Raw genomic sequence first — 22,443 nt, forward strand, 5'->3', positions numbered from 1 at the left:
TGAGATATCAGTCCTGCAAGGAAGATGAAGGTGAGAGGAGGGTTGCACCACTCAAACACCAATGAGGTTGAAAATGAAGGCATGGACATCGTTCATGGAAAGAGACTACATTACCAGTGTTCAGTCGAAACATTGGCGTCGATCAGTTGGGTGATCATGTATTCCTGCATTTGCGGGCCGAAGAAGTGACGGGCATAACAAGATGAATGTTGGTTATAACTGGTGGCAAAATATCAACAGTGCTCTCAAAGTGTTCTAATAAACGTTTCAACTACGAGATAAACTAAAAACTAACAGACAACAATTATTTGACCAGAATGATGATTAGTGCCAAAGCCTATTGTCAACGTGTCTGGGGACAGCTTCAGGGGATGACTGTGGGACAGATCTTGAGTGATTGGCGGGCGGGACAGTGAACGAATATCACCAAAGCCATGACTATTGATAGTGGTTTGGTTGGTTGACTGTATAAACAATTGCAAGTCAGAGAAGGATAAAGTGGGCAAAAGTGAACCAATATAAAAAGTATAGGTGTAGCTTTCTGAGTTCTGGTGGACAAAGCGTCAAAATCAATGACAAATAAATGAACTCTAAGCTTTGGGCAGAGCAGAGAGGGTTTGTTACAGAGCAGCATGTGGGCGGGTTTAGAAGATAAACAGTAGTGTAAGCTGAAAAATTTTGGGTATAGTTGAGCTCAGAGATTGGTGAAGACCCAGAAAGCATTGTGCTGACTGGGGTGCCCAACGGCTGTGTAAAACGACATAACATCAGTCAAATCGGCCCAGAAAACCTGCTTGGGAGAAGAAGACTGTGATCGGAGGACCAGGTAATGGAGCTGAGAGGTGGAAACTCACTGGGGGCAGATCAGAAGTGTGGGGCTTGGCGGGAACTAATGTTGTGGGACAGAATAGACCAGATGGGGACACAACAAAGGAATATTTCAACAAGTGTTGGACAACCTTACATACAGATGAGAGAAGTGAAAAACTACTAAGCATCAATACCTCAAAGCAATGGATGAACAACATCTCTCCGTAAGTCAAAGGGAGGAAGAAGAAGCTGAGATGTAGCATTTTGCTTCTTTATTTCTTTGTCTTTTAAGCACATACATAAACTGTTGCTTCACTGAGTAGACATGTGTTCATTTAAGAAATGTTTATATGACATGTATAATGTAAGATGGAGAAAGATGTAGAGGAAGTGTTGTTTCTCGAACAGACAGAGCCTTAAATGCTAATTCTATTTAGTTACCAAAACTGATCATGTAATGCTCAGACATGTTTTTTGATGGAAGCAGCAGGCCAGTGAGGGTGGTGGTTGTGTTATATGAGACACGAAGGCCTTGTATATGGATCTTTTAAAGAAAACAAGTACAAAGCTAAACATCAGCTGTGAAACATAATGAATTCGAAAATACTAAACGAGGAAGCATAACAAATCATGTTGCATATGTATTATATCTGAAGTGAACTTTTCATGACAACAAGAACCGGGATATCTAGTCGGGACCAGGTGCTCGTTTGATACTGTGTGTTTCATTTGATGGGGTTGAGTGGGTATCTTTGTGGATAGTGTGGAAATTGGCGAGAGAAGTAAATCGATGAATAGCGAGCTGAAGAAGTTATGGACGATGTTTGGTCATGTTAATATAAATTTAATCATGTAGTAAAATCATAAAGGCGGAAAGCTTTGAAAATACGGCGACAGTATGACTGTTGTTGAGCATGACTCGCTCGGAAAGAATCATGGGATATAACACCGCTGCGTATCGAAGCCTTTGTCGTCGAATAACTGCTGCAGCCTCATGACTTAACAACTGAGCAACGTTCACGTACATAATGAGAATCTTGAAGACACTTTATACCGTGTATATTCAGGCCCATGCCAAATATTGCTTTTCCATTTGAACCACGCCGATAAGCTGTCGGCTTGGAAAATTGCAAAGTTGTAGTTGGTTCAGCTAAGAGAATACCTGAAAAAATTCAAATCATTGACATTTTTGGAGGACAGATGGAGACAAATAACAAACATATAATATAAGTGGATGGTTAGGATATTGGCGAGACGGATAGTTTTGCGAGAGGAACAAAACAGGCTTGTTGAAGTTAACACAAATGAGTCAGAAAATGTGGAAATATTATTCATTCATGGGTTGTAGGCGAAGAAGACAATTATTCAAAATGTTTGAAAGTGGGCTGAATATTGATTTTAGTGGGTGATCGCTCGTGGGCGAGAAGACAATTCATGGTGAAGGCGGACAGAGCCAGAACATTTAACTACAATGAACATTGCAGGTGGTACACATATATATATATATATATGCCTCTCTCTACTCTCTCTCTGCTATATATATATCTCCTCTCTTCATACACATATACTTTGTTGAGTTCACCCAGGACTGGATGCTTTCATCTTTAACTCATATATCTTGCGAAGGAGTTGCTTTACTGATTTTCATTGTAACATTAACACCTGTTGGAGTGTTTTTTCATGTATCTCGAATCAATTAACCTGTGATTCCTGATCATAATGTTGCATCATAACAACGTCGTAACAGCCATTGTCTGTTATGTCCTGTCAACGCTCTTTTTGCAAATCCAGCCTCATTTGAATATATTATGTATGGACGGATGGTTTACGTGCGGCTGCTTCACTACGGATAATTATCTTAAGTGTTTCTGTTCTTCATTCCATATACGTTGTCTGAACCACATAACAACCTTTATAAACCCTGTTAGTTCAACAGTTTCCATTATTACCTCTCTGTTGTGATTATTGCATCATTACTTTGCCATTGCCTCATTGCATCATATGTTATATAACTACCAACATTATTCTTATTCTTTACACATATAAGCGTTCAGTGGTTATATCTTGTTCCCTGTATCGGACAGATCTTTGTCATCTGAACTCTCATTTTACTCACTCTTTATAATCAGTTAGTTTATCATCTTTCTTTGATTTATCTGAAACATCACTCACAATATCTGGATCATTCTTTCTCGCATATATCGATGTAGTGTTCGGCGTTTGTTACTAATCTTCTGTTCTTCTCGTAACACCTCGCCTGTGTTGCTGTTTTCTTCAGCATTTTGCACCTATTAATTCGTCCACCATTCTCTAACTTTGCCTTTAGTCTCTGGGCGCGGTGTGTGGCGAGGCTGCGTGTTAACTCCATGACGGTGAGTTCACTATCATTTGCTCACTTCGCGTGGGCTGGCGGTTTGACATCTATATTATTAAACAACGATGACATCACATCGCCGTATTTTCTTTACTGAGCATTACCTCATATATAACGAACCTCTTATCTCGTAGCTCTTGCTGTACTCATTAACTACTCTATCTGCATTGATGGGCATTTCTCAGTGCATATAACAGTCATGATGCTTTTAAGACATCTTTAGTATATCTAATACTGTTCACTTTATATGTTTATGTAGCTACAGTCAGCTTTTACTACTTTCTAACCTGTGTTTAATATATCTCTATTTTTAGTAACTTATGCTTAATTTAACACCAGTTCTTACGCTCTATACTTTACCAGTATATAACAGACTTATCATAATTTTACTCTTTTAATACACACTTTGCTGCAAACTTCTTATCTCTTAATCCTAATTTTATAGTGTTTATTAATAATTTTCAACATCAAACCATATTGTTTTGCTTTGTTGAAGGAATATCTTTTTTTTATACAATTAGTGTTTATTGCCTTTGTTTACTGCACTTTATATAGAGACTTTATATAAACGGACGATATCATATTAGGATGACGGTGACAACTCATGTAATCATTTATTATTATCATGTTTAACGATTATAAATATTCACTCATCTTCTTGTTATATATCTTTAATAACTCTCTCTCATTTTAATGACAATCGTTGTTCTCTGAAACGCCACAACATTTAATCTCACTCCCAACACTCTGGCCTCACTTAAATTTGTTCAATGCTTATCTCACCCTCTCATTTGCTCTCTTTTACAGCTGCTTCCACTCCTCTGCCTCTCTCTTTCTCCTATACTCTCCCTCCACATCACTTCTATATAAAACCCTCCTCACTCTGCTCTTATACCTCTCTGCACCACATATCATTTCCACAATCACTCCTCCCCCTCCTGCACCAGCACCATATAGCTTCAGCTTCTGCCTGGAACCTCCTGCTCTACATTTTAAGCCTACCCCTATACCTCTGTTGTACCTATGCTCTCAATGTTATCATCCTCCAAGTAGCTATTTATATCACACCCACCCTCTTGCCTCCTCTTTTCAGTTTCTCAGCCTTGCCTCTCTTTACAATTAGCTATTATACTTGCCTTCCATCTACACTTTTACTCTCAAGTGCTCTGGCACAAAGTGATCCCAGTATATCTGTGGCCCCTCTATAAACACTGCCACATCACAAGTCTATCATAGTCTTTTGCTCTACCATGCAAATCATAACTACTGTGTTTCCCTTTCATATATCATATACTTATTTATCACTCTTTTCTTAAAAATGTCTCTGTTACTATAACTAAACCCCTTTCTATACAGGTTCCAATCAAAGGGCTCCCATTATCATTTACACTGTTTAAACCTTACTACACCAAGTTCTCTATGTGATTCTCACCATGATTGCTCTCTCATGGTTCAAACCTCATGTTCCTTGTTTATGCCCAGATATATATCTCTGTTACTCTCTGCCAGTTGCATTGCACTTATTATGTTATATGCATCAACCATTTGCTTCAATCATGATGCGATTTTGCGTTCATATTCTCTTTCTCTTCCATGTTTGAATCGTTTAACATTATATTCACCACTACATGCTCTCAGATCTCCAGTTGTCTAATTTTATTTACTGTTCTCTACAACCAGCTGTTTAACCAGTGGATCAATCATTCTTTTCGTTTCATAAATAACGATATCTCATTTAGTGATATTCCACCTGTCCAACGTTAACATCAGTTTTATAGTTTTCAACTATTATCTTTTGATAATATTCTGAAAAATTATATTATTAACCAACTTATTTCGATGCCTCATGTTATAACGAAGCGTCTTTGCCCTTTGCTCTTTGTGGATAATGAAAATAGAAAGTGCAACTCATTGAAAAAAAACACAGATGTATGTATATAGTGCATCAGCGCGTAATGTCTGAATGATGGTGGATAGTGACTGATAAATCATATTCAATAAGTGTTCATGAAGGACAGAAGAAATAATAAATATATCATTATTTAAACAAGTTTTGGTTGTTTTGATCATCTGAGGATTGCCTTCCTGGTGGTTATATCTGCAACTTATATATATTATTTTGTGTGTATATGTAGCATGTGTATATATATATCTCTCTCTGCCTCTATATATATATATACACACACACACTAGCACTAACATTATAAATAACATTCAACTCTTGTAGAGATGATTAGACCATTATAATGCATTATTGTTGACAGATTGTAACTTTTAGTTTGAACCTTTTCTTGAAGCATAAACTGAAAGTTCAGTGGGACAGAGAACTGGCAGGGAAGCCAGTTAATGAGATGATGGAATATGTAGCAACAAAATGCAAGGAGGCTGAGGAGAGGTTTGTACCCAAGGGTAACAGGATTAATGAAAAAGCCAGGATGAGCCCATGGTTTACCCAAAGGTGCAGGGAAGCAAAAACCAAGTGTGCTAGGGAATGGAAGAAATATAGAAGGCAAAGGACCCAGGAGAATAAGGAGAACAGTCGTAGAGCCAGAAACGAATATGCACAGATAAGAAGGGAGGCCCAAAGACAATATGAAAATGACATAGCAGCGAAGGCCAAATCTGACCCGAAACTGTTGTACAGCCACATCAGGAGGAAAACAACAGTCAAGGACCAGGTAATCAGGCTAAGGAAGGAAGGAGGAGAGACAACAAGAAATGACCGTGAAGTATGTGAAGAACTCAACAAGAGATTCAAAGAAGTGTTCACAGAGGAGACAGAAGGGACTCCAGAAAGACGGAAAGGTGGGGCACACCACCAAGTGCTGGACACAGTGCACACAACCGAGGAAGAAGTGAAGAGGCTTCTGAGTGAGCTAGATACCTCAAAGGCAATGGGGCCAGATAACATCTCCCCATGGGTATTGAGAGAGGGAGCAGAGGCGCTATGTGTACCCCTAACAACAATATTCAATACATCTATCGAAACAGGGAGATTGCCTGAGGCATGGAAGACAGCAAATGTAGTCCCAATCTTTAAAAAAGGAGACAGACATGAAGCATTAAACTACAGACCAGTGTCACTGACATGTATAGTATGCAAAATCATGGAGAAGATTATCAGGAGAAGAGTGGTGGAACACCTAGAAAGGAATGATCTCATCAACAGCAGCCAACATGGTTTCAGGGACGGGAAATCCTGTGTCACAAACCTACTGGAGTTCTATGACATGGTGACAGCAGTAAGACAAGAGAGAGAGGGGTGGGTGGATTGCATTTTCTTGGACTGCAAGAAGGCGTTTGACACAGTTCCACACGAGAGATTGGTGCAAAAACTGGAGGACCAAGCAGGGATAACAGGGAAGGCACTACAATGGATCAGGGAATACTTGTCAGGAAGACAGCAGCGAGTCATGGTACGTGGCGAGGTGTCAGAGTGGGCACCTGTGACCAGCGGGGACCCGCAGGGGTCAGTCCTAGGACCAGTGCTGTTTCTGGTATTTGTGAACGACATGACGGAAGGAATAGACTCTGAGGTGTCCCTGTTTGCAGATGACGTGAAGTTGATGAGAAGAATTCACTCGATCGAAGACCAGGCAGAACTACAAAGGGATCTGGACAGGCTGCAGACCTGGTCCAGCAATTGGCTCCTGGAGTTCAATCCCACCAAGTGCAAAGTCATGAAGATTGGGGAAGGGCAAAGAAGGCCGCAGACGGAGTACAGTCTAGGGAGTCAGAGACTACAAACCTCACTCAAGGAAAAAGATCTTGGGGTGAGTATAACACCAGGCACATCTCCTGAAGCGCACATCAACCAAATAACTGCTGCAGCATATGGGCGCCTAGCAAACCTCAGAACAGCATTCCGACATCTTAATAAGAAATCATTCAGGACCCTGTACACCGTGTATGTTAGGCCCATATTGGAGTATGCGGCACCAGTTTGGAACCCACACCTAGCCAAGCACGTGAAGAAACTAGAGAAAGTGCAAAGGTTTGCAACAAGACTAGTCCCAGAGCTAAGAGGTATGTCCTACGAGGAGAGGTTAAAGGAAATCAACCTGACGACACTGGAGGACAGGAGAGATAGGGGGGACATGATAACGACATACAAAATACTGAGAGGAATTGACAAGGTGGACAAAGACAGGATGTTCCAGAGATTGGACACAGTAACAAGGGGACACAGTTGGAAGCTGAAGACACAGATGAATCACAGGGATGTTAGGAAGTATTTCTTCAGCCACAGAGTAGTCAGTAAGTGGAATAGTTTGGGAAGCGATGTAGTGGAGGCAGGATCCATACATAGCTTTAAGCAGAGGTATGATAAAGCTCACGGCTCAGGGAGAGTGACCTAGTAGCGATCAGTGAAGAGGCGGGGCCAGGAGCTCGGACTCGACCCCCGCAACCTCAACTAGGTGAGTACAACTAGGTGAGTACACACACACACACACACACAGAAAGTACAAAGGTTTGCAACAAGGCTAGTCCCAGAGCTCAAGGGAATGTCGTACGAGGAAAGGTTAAAGGAAATCGGACTGACGACACTGGAGGACAGAAGGGTCAGGGGAGACATGATAACGACATACAAGATACTGCGGAGAATAGACAAGGTGGACAGAGATAGGATGTTCCAGAGAGGGGACACAGGGACAAGGGGTCACAACTGGAAGCTGAAGACTCAGACGAGTCACAGGGACGTTAGGAAGTATTTCTTCAGTCATAGAGTTGTCAGCAAGTGGAATAACCTAGAAAGTGAAGTAGTGGAGGCAGGAACCATACATAGTTTTAAGAAGAGGTATGACAAAGCTCAGGAAGCAGAGAGAGAGAGGACCCAGTAGCGATCAGTGAAGAGGCGGGGCCAGGAGCTGAGTCTCGACCCCTGCAACCACAATTAGGTGAGTACAATTAGGTGAGTACACACACACACACACACACACACACACACACACACACACACACACACACACACACACACACACACACACATATATATATATATATATATATATATATATATATATATATATATATATATATATATATATATATATATATATATATATATATATATATATATATATATATATACATACGGTGGGGGAGATGCTCCACTCGGGGTATAGTTTGTTTATGTATATATGCTTTACAGAACTGAAGTGAATGACTCACAGGCAAGAACAACAAGGGGTGAGCAGGGAAGTGCGGGAAAGGAACATCGTAGAAAAAGAGCAGAGACTGAACCCAGCCGCAGAGCACTGTATGGCAGATGTTGACTAGAGTTAAAGGAAGCAGGAGGACGCTTGCTGAGTATCCTGACTAATAGTCTTGAGTATATCTTGATAATGTAAAAGAGAGCGGCAATGGCAGGCAGGAGGATCACTTCATGATGATTGATGTGATACCTGTTCTCATTGTACAGAAGTACAGCTTTTAGACTTCTGGAGGAGCTGTCAATGAAGAGTCTCCACTCATCTGGATTGCATGCAATTCCAATTGCATCAAACAGGCCTGATACATCACTACAGTAGCACAACCTGTCTTCATTATTGAAGAGGCTTGAGAAATGTTAGTGACGTTTTCTTTGGCTTGTCACTTGCACTTTCATCCACCAAGTCCCACTCCTTGACTAAGCCTTGAAATCAAAAGCTCAGCATTTGACCTTGTCAAACCAAGATCTCTGATAAGGTCATTGAAGTTTGTTTTGTTTGGATAGTAAGGATTTCTCCCAAAAGCTGTTCACTGTGCTCTTCGTTTTCTGAATTGCTGCTTTCTTCTCCTGACGGTTGACATATTTCTGGAGGTGTAGGTACAGGAAGATCAGCGCTGTGTGGTACTGGTGCAATAGAAGAGGGAAGGTCTGGATAAGAAATAGCAGGTGCATTTTTCCCAGTTCGGTGTTGGGAAGGATCCACCAGTTAGTTGGTTGAGTGATCAGTGAGTTCACGCCATATTCTAGGAACACCAAACTTCATGATTCTTTTTCCTCCTCTATATCATCCTGTAAAAGAACAAAAGAATTAGTTCCTGTTACATGCATTTCATTTAAACTTTGCTCTTGTCTTAATGAATTGACCACATATGTAGCAGAATGTATCTGGAGAATGACTGCAGCCTCTTGATGCCATTTCACTTCTGATGTATCTTTTCAGGCAGCCAGAGCTGAACTGAATGCTGGTTTGTGAGCTCCTGTTTTTATATTTGCCAAACAAAACCCTAGAACATAATAGTTTCACATCATTCTCTAATGAAAGTGTTCCAGAAGTGTCCTGACCACAAAAGCAAAGTTCTGGGATCAAAATTGCTTTTTTAAATTTTGTTTAGTTGTAAAGAATTGGGAAATGATGCCTATTTCCCAGGAAGACGACAAAAGTGAAATTTTGATACATAGTGAATTATTAATTAAAATTATAGCTACAGATGGTTGCTATAATCTGGCTACATTATACAAGCTGGTGGCGGGGATGGCCACTATACTTCTGGTCCCACTATGTAAGCCAGTGCTCACTGCAGTCTGGTCACAGTGACTAGACTGCAGCGACCGTCTGATGGCGAGGCTCACTGCTGTCACATCAACAATCTATTTCTGTTTGATGTTCCAGGTTGTTGGTGTCATTATTGTACTATTGTAGTGTCAGCATTGTACTACTGTAGTGTCAGGATTGTATCATCAATATCCGTTGATCTATGACCTGCTGATTTAACACCTGATTAACCCCTGCTGATTAACACTTACCTATTTAACACCTGTTGACGTAGCATCTGCTGATCTGACATCTGCTGATCTATCACCTGCTGTTCTGACACTGCTGATCTCACACCTGCTTATCTAACACCTGTTGATCTTGCAGGTTCTCCAAGGGCTTCGCCTTCGCTAACCTGGAGACTGCGAATGAGTTCGAGGAACAGCGAGCTCGCTTCTTTCAGGTGAGTCCGCCAAATATTATTGCTATTCAGAGCCTCTTTTATCATCTTCACCTACCCTGCTCAACATGGAGACTTGTTTACATATCCTAAGAATTGGAACTTTACACCTTAGTCCCTAGATAGTCTGGGAAGACTGAATGTCTCCCGTCACTAGGACTGCAGGGGCTACAAGCCACTTCTTCTGACTTTTTTGGAGTTCCCAAACCACTGAACGGGTGGGGGTTGAACCCATGGCGAGTATGTCGTAAAATACAAGGCCCTTCTTAGGTCCTTTCCCTGATGCCGCTTCAGGGCTCCTGATCTAGGGAATGGCAGGTACCCATCCTCGCCCTCCCGTGAATCAAACCTAACTGCCTCTAATTTTCATGGCGATGAATAAGTCACTGGTATCTTTGCTGTTGGAAACTCTTCGCCAGCGCAGAAGGCTTTCTCAGATGAGTCAGGTGGTCAGTCCCTCAGTCTTGATAGGAGATGGTCAGTCCCCCGGCCTTGATAGGAGGCGAACGATCCCTCGGCCATGATAGGTGGTCAGTCCCTCTGCCTTGATAGGAGGTGGGAAGTCCCTCAGCCTTGATAGGAGGCGAACGATCCCTCAGCCATGATAGGTGGTCAGTCCCTCAGCCTTGATAGGAGATGGTCAGTCCCTCTGCCTTGATAGGAGGTGGGAAGTCCCTCAGCCTTGATAAGAGGTGGTCAATCCCCTAGCCTTGATAGAAGGTGATCAGTGTCCTGATATCCACTTAGCACTCTTCCCCTCATCAACAACTACTTGGCTCTGTCTTCCCCTCATCAACAACTACTTGGCTCTGTCTTCCCCTCATCCTCAACTGCTTGGCACTGTCTTCCCCTAATCATCAACTACTTGGCACTGTCTTCCCCTCATCAGCAACTACTTGACACTGTCTTCCCCTCATCACCAATACTTGACACTGTCTTCCCATCATCAACGACTACTTGACACTGTCTTTCAATCATCAACAACTACTTGACACTGTCTTCCCCTCATCAACAACTACTTGACACTGTCTTCGCCTCATCACCAATACTTGGCACTGTCTTCACCTCCTCAACAACTACTTGGCACTGTCTTCTCCTCATCAACAACTACTTGACACTGTCTTCGCCTCATCACCAATACTTGGCACTGTCTTCACCTCATCAACAACTACTTGGCACTGTCTTCTCCTCATCAACAACTACTTGACACTGTCTTCCCCTCATCAACAACTACTTGGCATTGTCTTCCCCTCATCAACAACTACTTGGCACTGTCTTCCCCTCATCAACAACTACTTGGCACTGTCTTCCCCTCATCAACAACTACTTGACACTGTCTTCCCCTCATCAACAACTACTTGACACTGTCTTCCCCTCATCAACAACTACTTGGCACTGTCTTCCCCTCATCAACAACTACTTGACACTCTCTTCCCCTCATCAACAATTACTTGGCACTGTCTTCCCCTCATCAACTACTTGGCACTCTCTTCCCCTCATCAACAACTACGTAGCACTGTCTTTCCCTCATTAACAACTACTTGACACTCTCTTCCCCTCATCAACAATTACTTGGCACTGTCTTCCCCTCATCAACAACTACTTAGCACTGTCTTTCCCTCATTAACAACTACTTGGCACTATCTTCCCCTCATCAACTACTTGGCACTGTCTTCCCCTCATCAACAACTACTTGACACTGTCTTCCCCTCATCAACAACTACTTGACACTGTCTTCCCCTCATCAACTACTTGGCACTCTCTTCCCCTCATCAACAACTACTTAGCACTGTACATTAAAATGGTATAAAATACCGACAGATTGATAGGTAAGACACATATGCAACAGTTAGGTATCTTTATTTCGAAACGTTTCGCCTACACAGTAGGCTTCTTCAGTCGAGTACAGAAAAGTTGATAGAAGCAGAAGATACTTGAAGACGATGTGATGGACTGATTACATCGTCTTCAAGTATCTTCTGCTTCTATCAACTTTTCTGTACTCGACTGAAGAAGCCTACTGTGTAGGCGAAACGTTTCGAAATAAAGATACCTAACTGTTGCATATGTGTCTTACCTATCTACTTAGCACTGTCTTGCCCTCATCAACAACTACCTGACACTGTCTTCCCCTCATCAACAACTTCTTGGCACTCTCTTCCCCTCATCAACAACTACTTAGCACTGTCTTCCCCTCATCAACAACTACCTGACACTGTCTTCCCCTCATCAACAACTTCTTGGCACTCTCTTCCCCTCATCAACAACTACTTAGCACTGTCTTCTCCTCATCAACTACTTGGCACTGTCTTCCCCTCATCAACAACTACTTAGCACTGTCTTCCCCTAATCAACAACTACTTGGCACTGTCTTCCCCTCATCAACAACTACTTGACACTGTCTTCCCCTCATCAACAACTACTTGGCACTGTCTTCCCCTCATCAACAACTACTTGACACTGTCTTCCCCTCATCAACAACTACTTGACACTGTCTTCCCCTCATCAACAACTACTTGACACTGTCTTCCCCTCATCAACAACTACTTAGCACTGTCTTCCCCTCATCAACAACTACTTGGCACTGTCTTCCCCTCATCAACAACTACTTGACACTGTCTTCCCCTCATCAACAACTACTTGACACTGTCTTCCCCTCATCAACAACTACTTAGCACTGTCTTCCCCTCATCAACAACTACTTGACACTGTCTTCCCCTCATCAACAACTACCTGGCACTGTCTTCCCCTCATCAACAACTACTTGACATTGTCTTCACCTCATCAACAATTCTTCTGGCTGGTATAAATCTTTCTCTATCATTCGTAACATCAAATCAAGACAATTTTCCTGACTCATTACAAAACTGTGAGTCAGACACATGTGCAACACCTGGGTATCTCTATTATTTAAACGTTTAGTAAACCAGTGGCGTTTTTCCCATACTGAGCTAAACGTTTTTTTTAATAAAGATACATGTGTCTTAGTCATCAACTTGTCGGTATTGTGTGTGTCATTAGAGTGATGGCTCGGAGTTTACTGCCGTGTGTCAGCATGTGTCTTTGGAGCATGCGTCTTGACAGTATGTGTTTTGACAGCATATGTCTTGAGAGAATGTGTCTTGAGACAATGTCTTGACAGCATGAGTCTTGATGGCATGTATCTTGACAGCATGAGTTTTGACAGCATGAGTCTTGACAGCATGAGTCTTGACAGCATGAGTCTTGATGGCATGTATCTTGACAGCATGAGTCTTGACAGCATGTATCTTGACAGCATGAGTCTTGACAGCATGAGTCTTGACAGCATGAGTCTTGACAGCATGAGTCTTGACAGCATGAGTCTTGATGGCATGAGTCTTGATGGCATGTATCTTGACACCATGAGTCTTGACAGCATGTATCTTGACAGCAAGTCTTGACAGCATGAGTCTTGATGGCATGTATCTTGACAGCATGAGTCTTGACAGCATGAATCTTGACAGCAAGTCTTGACAGCATGAGTCTTGACAGTATGAGTCTTAGCAGCATGAGTCTTGACAGCAAGTCTTGACAGCATGAGTCTTGACAGCATGAGTCTTGACAGCATGAGTCTTGACAGCATGAGTCTTGACAGCATGAATCTTGACAGCATGAGTCTTGACAGCATGAGTCTTGACAGCAACTCTTGACAGCATGAGTCTTGACAGCATGAGTCTTGATGGCATGAGTCTTGACAGCAACTCTTGACAGCATGAGTCTTGACAGTAACTCTTGACAGCATGAGTCTTGACAGCAACTCTTGACAGCATGAGTCTTGACAGCAACTCTTGACAGCATGAGCCTTGACAACAAGTCTTGACAGCATGAGTCTTGACAGTATGAGTCTTAGCAGCATGAGTCTTGACAGCAAGTCTTGACAGCATGAGTCTTGACAGCATGAGTCTTGACAGCACGAGTCTTGACAGCATGAATCTTGACAGCATGAGTCTTGACAGCATGAGTCTTGACAGCATGAGTCTTGATGGCATGAGTCTTATCAGCAACTCTTGACAGCATGAGTCTTGACAGCAACTCTTGACAGCATGAGTCTTGACAGCATGAGTCTTGACAGCAACTCTTGACAGCATGAGTCTTGACAGCATGAGTCTTGACAGCATGAGTCTTGATAGCATAAGTCTTGAGAGCATCTCTTGACAGCATGAGTCTTGACAGCATGAGTCTTGACAGCATGAGTCTTGATAGCATAAGTCTTGAGAGCATCTCTTGACAGCATGAGTCTTGACAGCATGAGTCTTGACAGCAACTCTTGACAGCATGAGTCTTGACAGCAACTCTTGGCAGCAGCTTTTGACAGCATGAGTCTTGACAGCAACTCTTGACAGCATGAGTCTTGACAGCAACTCTTGACAGCATGAGTCTTGACAGCAATTCTTGACAGCATGAGTCTTGACAGTATGAGTCTTGACAGCAAGTCTTGACAGCATGAGTCTTGACAGCAACTCTTGACAGTATGAGTCTTGACAGCAAGTCTTGACAGCATGAGTCTTGACAGCAACTCTTGACAGCATGAGTCTTGACAGCAACTCTTGGCAGTATGAGTCTTGACATCATGGGTCAGGTGTATCAGTCTCGGGTCTTAAAGTGTCTTTTATGAATCCTAAGTAGCAGTCTCTGGCTTATTAACTGGCTTACATAAGTCAGGTAAGCCATCAGGTACTTACCCACTAGACTGCAGCTCTGATAAGCCAGTAGTGGCTTACCCACTGATAAGACCAACCATACATTACATGTGGAAAATGCTGCATATTTTCCGAAAATACAGTGCATTTTGTACGTAAATTCATGGAATACATTGTAGTTAATAAAAATTAATTTGTAAATAGAAAAATGAACCAGCGACGGTGGGTTAGTGTCGCTGGGGAGAGACGCCATTGATTTGAATTGGGCAAAGGCACACTAGTGAAATGTGCATAAATTTCGTCGCTCTGGAGGTTAAATTGTGGTTGAAACCTCCTAAATGTGAGCAGAAATTGTTGGATTTCCAGTCCTGCAGAACGTGAAAATTAGGCGATTGGACAGGACTTCGTAATTAGATGGAAACAGTATAAAATTAACCCAGGTGATGTCTAGATTTATGTTGGAATTCTGGCCAGTATTTTCTTCATATTTTAGGAATGGGTTTGTGTATGACACACAAAGTAATCTCCAGACAAACTGGTGAGTGTTATTATTATAAATTCTCCGTCAGTGTATATGTAGTCATTTATTAAAATTAACATACAGTCCACATATTTATATTAATGTTTTACCAGAATTCCTGGTGATGTATATTTCATTTGAAATTAATATAGGTCTAGAGTGACTTGTGGACTTAGAAAGAGTGGAGTAGGTATCGAAGGGGGACATTTTTTGCGACCTAGAGTGTCCTAAGATTCTTACATGTCTCTGTAACCTTGAAAAAGAAGAATTATCTTTGTTACTTTCATTAAATTACTGGTATGTATCTTACGAGGTTCATCCAGATATTTTAAATTTTCCATATTACAAACCCTCCCGCCTAGCCACCCAGCGGTCAATTTCTTAACAAAGATTCTCAACACACGAGGCTTCCGTATCTCCTGACCCACAAAATACTACCATCTTCTCTTTCTTTCCCTATACTATTCTCTTTACTACTGATTATTTTAGCTGTGGTGTAAAAGAGAGGTGACAGGGGAGGATCAGGGGCAGTGTGGGTGACTCACCCATGCTGGTCTTCACCCAACTACCGTACTAAACTCAGCAGGATCCAGAGAGGGCAAAGAGGTTTCACACATAAACCTCTCAGCTAGATGACAGTATACAGCTTCTCCGATAAATACGAGTGTTTGACCCCAAGCAAGCTCTTGCCTATGTGTGTGTGTGTGTGTGTGTGTGTACTCACCTAATTGTGGTTGCAGGGGTCGAGATTCAGCTCCTGGCCCCACCTCTTCACTGATCGCTATTAGGTCCTCTCCCTCTCTGCTTCCTGAGCTTTGTCATACCTCTTCTTAAAACTATGTATGGTTCCTGCCTCCACTACTTCACTTGCTAGGCTATTTCACTTCCTGACAACTCTATGACTGAAGAAATACTTCCTAACGTCCCTGTGACTCGTCTGAGTCTTCAGCTTCCAGTTGTGACCCCTTGTCCCTGTGTCCCCTCTCTGGAACATCCTATCTCTGTCCACCTTGTCTATTCCCCGCAGTATCTTGTATGTCGTTATCATGTCTCCCCTGACCCTTCTGTCCTCCAGTGTCGTCAGTCCGATTTCCCTTAACTTTTCCTCGTACGACATTTCCCTGAGCTCTGGGACTAGCCTTGTTGCAAACGTTTGTACTTTCTCTAACTTCTTGATGTGATTGACCAGGTGTGGGTTCGAGACTGGTGCTGCATACTCCAGCATGGGCCTAACATACACAGTGTACAGTGTCTTGAACGATTCCTTATTAAGGTATCGGAACGCTATTCTCAGGTATGCCAGGCGCCCGTATGCTGCAGCAGTTATTTGGTTGATGTGTGCCTCCGGTGACGTGCACGGTGTTATGGTCACCCCAAGACCTTTTTCCCTGAGTGAGGTCTGTAGTCTTTGTCCACCTAGCCTATACTCTGTCTGCGGTCTTCTTTGCCCCTCCCCAATCTTCATGACTTTGCATTTGGCAGGGTTGAATTCGAGAAGCCAGTTTCTGGACCACATGTCCAGCCTGTCCAGGTCTCTTTGCAGTCCTGCCTCATCCTCATCCGATTTAATTCTTCTCATCAGCTTCACATCACCTGGGAACAGGGACACTTCAGAGTCTATTCCTTCCATCATGTCGTTCGCATATATCAAAAATAGCACTGGTCCTAAAACTGACCCCTGTGGGACCCCGCTCGTCACAGGCGCCCACTGTGATACCTCTTCACGTACCATGACTCGTTGTTGCCTCCCTGTCAGGTATTCCCTGATCCATTGCAGTGCCCTCCCTGTTATATGCGCCTGATCCTCCAGCTTCTGCACTAATCTTTTGTGAGGAACTGTGTCAAAGGCCTTCCTGCAGTCTAGGAAAATGCAATCAACCCACCCCTCTCTCTCGTGTCTTACTTCTGTTACCTTGTCATAAAACTCCAGAAGGTTTGTGACACAGGATTTGCCTTCCATGAACCCATGCTGGTTTTCATTTATAATCTTGTTCTGTTCCTGGTGTTCCACCACTCTCCTCCTGATAATCTTCTCCATGACTTTGCATACAATACATGTCAGAGACACAGGTCTGTAGTTTAGTGCCTCGTTTCTGTTTCCTTTCTTAAATATGGGGACTACATTTGCTGTCTTCCATTTCTCAGGTAGTTGCCCAGTTTCAAGGGATGTGTTGAAGATTGTCGTTAGGGGCACGCACAGCATCTCTGCTCCTTCTCTAAGGACCCATGGGGAGATGTTTTCCGGTCCCATCGCCTTTGAGGTATCAAGGTCACTTAGCAGCTTCTGCACCTCCTCCTCGGTTGTTCGTATGTCATCCAACACTTGTTGGTATATTCCCTCTTGATGTTCCCTTCTGTGCTGTCTTCCCACAGCCCTTCCTGTTTCTACTGTAAAACCTTCCTTAAATAACCTGTTTAGCTCCTCACATACCTCCTGATCATTTCTTGTGAGTTCTCCACCTTCTATCCTCAGTCTGATCACCTGGTCTTTGACTGTTGTCTTCCTCCTATGTGGCTATACAACAGTTTCGGGTCAGTCTTGATTCTCGATGCTATGTTACTTTCATACTGTCGCTGGGCCTCCCTCCTTACCTGTGCATATTCGTTCCTGGCTATGCGACTGATCTCCCTATTTTCATGTATTCTCTTCCTTCTGTACTTTTCCCATTCTCTATTGCACTTTGTTTTTGCCTCCTTACACCGTCGGGTAAACCAGGGGCTCGTTCTGGTCTTCCCATTGTTTCTGTTGCCCTTGGGAATAAACCTTTCCACTGCCTCCTTGCATTTTGTTGTTACATATTCCATCATTTCATTTACTCTCTTTCCTGCCAGTTCTCTGTCCCACGGAACCTCCTGCAGGAAGTTCCTCAACCCTATGTAGTCCCCTCTTTTATAGTCTGGCTTTTCCCATTCAACTCCTGTTACTCTCTCCACTTGCAACTCTACTATGTATTCAAAGCACAGAACCACGTGGTCACTAGCTCCTAGGGGACTCTCATATGTGATGTCCTCAATGTCTGAACTGCCCAGGGTGAACACAAGGTCCAATCTTGCTGGTTCATCCTCTCCTCTCACTCTGGTAGTGTCCTTAACATGTTGGTGCATGAGGTTTTCCAGCACCACATCCAACATCTTGGCTCTCCATGTTTCGGGACCCCCATGTGGCTCCAAATTTTCCCAGTCAATCTCCCTGTGGTTGAAATTCCCCATAACCAGCAACTTTGCTCTGCTGGAGTGAGCTCTTCTTGCCACCTCAGTGTGTCCACCATTGCTCTGTTGCTCTCTTCATATTCCTCTCTTGGCCTCCTGCAGTTCTGTGGTTTATTATACATCACTGCAATGACCACCTTGTGCTCTCCAGACTGAAGTGTACCTACTATGTAGTCCCTTTCTCCTGTCTCGTCTATGCCTCCCATTTTCTCGAATTTCCATCGTTTTTTTTACGAGCAGAGCAACCCCTCCTCCCACTCTGCCCCTTCTATCTTTCCTCATGATCTGGTATCCTGGTGGGAAGATTGCATCTGTTATTGTCTCCGTGAGTTTTGTTTCTGTAACTGCTATGATGTCTGGGGATTTCTCATCGATTCTTTCTTGCCATTCCTCATATTTATTCGTTAATCCATCCGCATTTGTGTACCAAACCTTCAATTTCTGTTCTAATACTGTAACTGTGGTCCTGGGGGAATACTGGGGTTGGGAGAGCAGGAGCTCTGGTGGGGGCCTGTGGGGGGTTGCAGTAGAGGTGGAGGAAGAGCTCCCATAGGGGGTTGCTGTAGGGGTAGAGTTCGTGGTGCTGGGGGGTGGGAATAGAGGGATCAGTGTGTGATGGTTGGTTTGGGTTATTCTGGGTTATTCTGCTCTTTGTCATTTCCTCCCATTCCTCCTTTCGTTTTTGCACTCTTTCTTTCAGTATCATCCTTTCCTCCTGTGTTCTGTCTCGATCGAGGTACACACTCATGAACTCCTGTTTGCCTCTCAGCCGTGCTTTCTCCTGCAGGATCATGGTTCGAGTTGATTCTGCCTTGAGAATTACTTTGAGAGGCCGTTTCCTTCTCTTTGTGAACCACCCGATTCTCCGAAAATTTGCCACCTGGGTCATGTCTCCCTCGCGTATCACCTTCATGATACCTTCAATCGCTTTTTTCTCCTCCTGCTTTCTTGTGTGTGTGTGTGTGTGTGTGTACTCACCTAGTTGTACTCACCTAGTTGAGGTTGCAGGGGTCGACCCCCAGATCTTTCTCCTTCAGTGAGGTTTGCAGTCTTTGGTCGCCTAGCCTATACTCTGTCTGCGGTCTTCCTTGCCTTTCCCCCAATCTTCATGACTTTGCATTTGGCGGGATTAAATTCTAGGAGCCAGTTGCTGGACCACGTGTCCAGCTTGTCCAGGTCTCTTTGTAGACCTGCCTGGTCCGCATCTGATTTAATTCTCCTCATTAACTTCACATCATCTGCAATCTGCAAATAAGGACACTTCTGGGTATATCCCTTCCGCCATGTCATTCACATATACCAAGAATAGCACTGGTGCTAGGACTGACCCCTGTGGGACCCCGCTCGTCACAGGCGCCCACTGTGATACCTCATCATGTACCTTGACTCGTTGTTGCCTCCCTGTCAGGTATTCTATGATCCATTGCAGTGCCCTTCCTGTTATATGTGCCTGATCCTCTAGCTTCTGCACTAATCTCCTGATATTCTTCTCCACGATTTTGCATACTATACACGTCAGTGACACTGGACTATAATTTAGTGCTTCGTTTCTGTCCGCTTTCTTAAAGATGGGGATCACATTTGCCGTCTTCCATACCTCAGGTAGTTGCCTAGTTTCAAGGGATGTGTTGAAGATTGTGGTTAGTGGCACACACACTGTCTGCTCCCTCTCTAAGGACCCAAGGAGAGATGTTGTCCGGTCCCACCGCCTTTGAGGTATCAGGGTCACTTAGAAGTTTCTTCACCTCCTCCTCGGTTGTGTGCATTTCATCCAACACTTGTTGGTGTACCCCTCTGTTTTGTCTTTCCAGTGTCTCTTCTGCCTCCACTGTAAATACTTCCTGAAATCTCGTGTTGAGCTCCTCACTTACTTCTTGGTCGTTTCTTGTGAGCTCCCCACCTTCTTTCCTCAACCTTATTACCTGGTCCTTGACTGTTGTCTTCCTCCTGATTTGGCTGTAAAGCAGTTTCGGTTCAGACTTGGCTTTCGATGCTATACCGTTTTCGTACTGCCGCTGCGCCTCCCTTCTTATCTGTACATACTCGTTTCTGGCTCGTCGACTAATCTCTTTATTTTCCTGGGTCCTTTGCCTTCTGTACTTTTTCCATTCTCTGGCACACTTAGTTTTTGCCTCCCTACACCTTCGGGTAAACCAAAGGCTCATTCTGGTCTTCCCATTATATCTGTTACCCTTGAGAACAAACCTTTCCTCTGCCTCCTTGCATTTTGTTATGTAGTCCATCATTTCGTTTACTGACTTTCCTACCAACTCTCTTTCCCAGTGAACCTCTTGCAGGAAGATCCTCATACATGTGTAGTCCCCCCCACCATCCTTTTATAGTTTGGCTTTTCCCTTTCTACTCCTGTTGCCCTCTCCACTTGTAGCTCTAAGATGTATTCAAATCTCAGAACTACGTGGTCCTTAGCTCCAAGGGGCCTTTCTTATGTGATGTCCTCGATGTCTGAGCTACTAAGGGTGAACACAAGGTCCAGTCTTGCTGGTTCATCTTCCCCTCTCTCTCTGGTAGTGTCCTTAACATATTGGGGAATGGTGTTAGTTACCATTTGGTCCTAGGCACATGTCGATTAGACACTAGGCCTGTTGTATGTGCATGCGTGTGTGTGTATGTCTGCCCGTGTGTGTGTGTGTGTGTGTGTGTGTGTGTGTGTGTGTGTGTGTGTGTGTGTGTGTGTGTGTGTGTGTGTGTGTGTGTGTGTGTGCGTGTGTGTGTGTGTGTGTGTGTATGTGTGTGTGTGTGTGTGTGTATGTGTATGTGTATGTATGTGTGTATGTGTGTGTATGTGTGTGTGTGTGTGTGCGTGTGTGTGTGTGTGTGTGTGTGTGTGTGTGTGTGTGTGTGTGTGTGTGTGTGTGTGTGTGTGTGTGTGTGTGTGTGTGTGTGTGTGTGTGTGTTGTGGTGTGCGCGCGCGTGTGCGCTGGTCAGTCATGTTTAAGGATTCCGGGAAGGCGAGGCTTCTGCTCTTTGAAGCCTCCAGCTGAGCTAATTGGCCGGATGCAGGTACAATTTTCTGCCATTCTGAGAGATGAATAACATTAGAGGAAGGGAGGAAGAGAGAAGGATGGATCAGATACTAGAATTTTTAGGGGTACTTCATAAAAAAATGCAGTGAGATATGCTAGGATAAGAAAAAAAAGAAGCATTAATTGATTGCTTATTTGGACAGTTATATACTAGGATAGAACTAGTATATACTAGAGTAGAATTGTATACTAGGATAGAACTATATTCAAAGTACTAGGAGAGAAGCATACTAAGACATGTACTATACCAGAACTACGTCTGGGTTTCCCATCATAGTAGTGATTTCTTTTAATGTGTGAGTTTTTGTGGGTTATTTGAGAAAGTCTGACTTTATTTGCTCACTGCTTACGAGAGGCGAGAGCGAGCTGCATTTCTCATCTCTTACTTTACGTCCTCTTTCTTCTCATTCTCTCCCACTCCCCCACTCTCATGACCAATCATTCTCACTCTCCCTCACCACCCACCACTGACCAGGAGAACGAGCGTCGGGATGACTACATGGAGATGAGGGAGGGTCTGGACTTGACCAACGTCAACTTCAAGGAGTTCGTCATAGCTCGTCGCGACAGTAAGAGACCACCCTGGTACAACAGACACTCAGTCTTCTGGTTGGCTTCTCTACTCTTGCTCTCCTGGCCACTCAGACTTGTCATTGAGTACAACACTGCCTATATTCACTACCAGGTATGTACGCTGACACCAACTGAAATAAATATTCCAAGGGTGTACGCTGACCCCACAGGTGTACAGTGACCCCAGAAGTGTACGCTGACCCCAGAGGTGTACAGTGACCTCAGAAGTGTACTCTGACCCCAGGTGTGTGTACAGTTACCCCAAACCCTAGAATTATAGGCTTGAATGACTTGCATATTTGTTTAATTTGCTAGATGAAAAACCTG

At 43.5% G+C, this 22,443-nt stretch overlaps 1 protein-coding gene across 1 annotated transcript in view; it reads left to right on the forward strand.

Moving 5' to 3' along the window:
• Positions 1 to 22,443, forward strand: part of LOC128685260 (transmembrane protein 151B) — a 53,369-nt gene that overhangs the window by 23,063 nt on the left and 7,863 nt on the right. The window contains exons 6-7 of the mRNA XM_070083026.1: positions 10,036 to 10,111; positions 22,019 to 22,228. Coding sequence (XP_069939127.1) covers positions 10,036 to 10,111; positions 22,019 to 22,228 — 286 coding nt within the window. The remainder of the gene's footprint in view (positions 1 to 10,035; positions 10,112 to 22,018; positions 22,229 to 22,443) is intronic.

This window comes from Cherax quadricarinatus, chromosome 8, assembly GCF_038502225.1.
Source record: "Cherax quadricarinatus isolate ZL_2023a chromosome 8, ASM3850222v1, whole genome shotgun sequence".
Taxonomy (NCBI): Eukaryota; Metazoa; Arthropoda; class Malacostraca; order Decapoda; family Parastacidae; genus Cherax; species Cherax quadricarinatus.